The 2,276-nt window shown below is 51.6% G+C and overlaps 1 protein-coding gene across 2 annotated transcripts in view; it reads left to right on the top strand.

Moving 5' to 3' along the window:
• Nucleotides 1-340: 340 nt before the first annotated feature.
• LOC125487813 overlaps nt 341-2,276 on the top strand; it is a 53,673-nt gene continuing 51,737 nt past the window's right edge. The window contains exon 1 of one of the 2 annotated variants that reach the window (XM_048620151.1): nt 341-1,261. In XM_048620151.1, the coding sequence (XP_048476108.1) occupies nt 496-1,261 (766 nt within the window). In that variant the 5' untranslated portion in view covers nt 341-495. The remainder of the gene's footprint in view (nt 1,262-2,276) is intronic. The other variant, XM_048620150.1, reaches the window with a different exon arrangement.

Here is a 2,276-nt window from a genome sequence, read left to right as displayed (position 1 = left end):
GGAGAGGGGGATATTTGTGTGTGTATGGGGGGGCGGAGAGGGGGATATTTGTGTGGGGGAGAGGAGGATATTTGTGTATGTGGGGGTGGGAGAGGGGGATATTTTGTGTGTGTGTGTTTGGGGGAGGGAGAGGGGGATATTTTAAGTATGTGTGTGTCGGGGGGGAAATGGGGATATTTGTGTGTGTTGGGGGGGAGATGGGGATAGTTGTGTGTTCTGGGGGGCGGGAGATGGGGACACGGGGGTGATGCGGGAGCTTGCGCTGATTATCCCCGGGCGGAATTGCAGAGAGCGGTGAATAGTGTAGAGTCAGTAACAGAGAGTGAAGGGCAATGTGGGGATGATTGGAGATTGTGAATAATTAACAGAAAGCAGGGTGCACAGACTGAGCCGAGTGCATCAGAGATTAGCTATTAAATGCCAAACATCACCAACGCAATGGGCAGTTGGAAAGATCGAAGACTGGGAGCCTGAGTAAACAAACAAGTGAAGGAAATGGCCGCAGAGGAGAATGAGATGGGTCTGCTCCATCGACTATCTGATCTATTTTCCATGGGGACTGTGACTATCTCCCAGACTGACCTCCTGACTGGATGTCCTGCTTCGAGAGGCAGCTCCCGTGCGGCCAGTTTAATGTGGCTGCCAGAGGTATCTGTCCCCATGGCCATGGACGGGCACTGCCAGGAGGATATTGAGAAGACCTTTCAGTTTCTGATCCACCGCCTGGGAGGCAGGGAGGCAGTGCTAATGGTGGGAGACATCTACAGCGGTGGCAGTCAGCGTGAGAGAGGCCTGCTGTGCTGGGAGGTGGCCCAGGAACTGTTCCGAGGAACCCAGCAATCCCACATGGAGCTTAGCGAGGCAGCCACTCCAAAGGAAGAGGGCGAGGGGGCTCAGACTCCAGGGCTCTCAGCTTGCCCAGTGGGATCACGATCCATCGCCGCCAAGCTCATCCTCTTTGTCTTCCGCGAGGAATGGTTGAAACAGCAGGAGGGCAGAGGGACGGTGCGAGAAATTCTGAAAGACGTGAGACAGCGATGCCAGCTATTTGTCCCCACGGTGCTGGGGCTGATCTACTGTCGGAACGATGGCTCCGAGCTGTCTGACCACCTGATCCTGCTGGCACACTCTATCAGCGAGGTTTTCGACATTCCGCAGACGAGAGCTCCAGCCTGCGTCAATGCCTACATCAAATCCAGGCCCTCCTCCATCCTGAACACCAAGAGGCTAATCTGTGAGCTGCTGACCTCCAGTGATACAGGTGAGACTGTCTCCTTGCTCCTGAGCCAAAGGTCAGGGCAGGGAATCCGTGGAATTCTGTCTCCCAGAGGCTGGGAGGCTCAGTGTTGAATGTGTTTGAGAGAGGTCACTGGATGTTTTGGAATTTAAGGGATAATTGGGATGTGGCAGGAAAGTGGAATTGAGGTGAATGAATGATCAGCCATGATCCAGTTGAATGATAGAACAGTCTGGATGGGCCAAATGGCTTACTCCTGTCCCAATCCATCTGACAATGGTGTGGTGTGGATCAGCTACTTCTGCCAGGACAATATCAGAACTGAGAGGCTACAATCACCAGGAAACTTTAAACAGTTTGCAGCTCTCTCAGCTTGACTGGGAACCTGAGAGAGACAGAGATAGAGAGAAAAAGCAGACAGGGAGAGAACAAACAGAGAGAGAATGAGAGACACAGAGCCAACAGAGAGAGAGCAGACAGAGAGAAAGGGCAGACAGACAAAGAGAGAGAGACAGGGTCAGAGAGACAGAACCGACAGAGAGAGACAGAATGTGAAACAGAGTGCAGACAGGGTGAGAGCTGACAGAGTTGATAATGACAACGAACTGACAGAGAGTGAAAGATAACAGAGACAGCAAGAGAGAGATACAGAAAGAGTGAGCTGACAGAGACAGAGAGAGCACAGACAGAGTGAGAGGATTTAAGAGAGAGAGCAGGGAGAGACAAAGACTGCTGACAGAGAGAGAGCTGACAGAGTGAAAGATAACAGAGAGACGGAGAGAGAGAGAGTGAGCTGACAGAGAAAGAGAGAGCACTGAGTGACAGGAGATAACAGAGAGAGACAAAAAGTACTGACAGAGTGAAAGGTAACAGAGAGAGAGACAGCAAGAGAGAGACATAGAAAGAGTGAGCTGACAGAGAGAGAGAGCACAGACAGAGTGAGGAGATAACAGAGAGAGAGCAGGGAGAGACAAAAACTACTGACAGAAAGAGAGCTGACAGAGAGTGAAAGATAAGAGAGAGACAGGGACAGAGAGAG

The sequence above is a fragment of the Rhincodon typus genome, chromosome 45, assembly GCF_021869965.1.
Source record: "Rhincodon typus isolate 14 chromosome 45, sRhiTyp1.1, whole genome shotgun sequence".
In the NCBI taxonomy this organism is placed as follows: domain Eukaryota; kingdom Metazoa; phylum Chordata; class Chondrichthyes; order Orectolobiformes; family Rhincodontidae; genus Rhincodon; species Rhincodon typus.
This window is presented reverse-complemented; position numbering and strand designations above follow the sequence as displayed.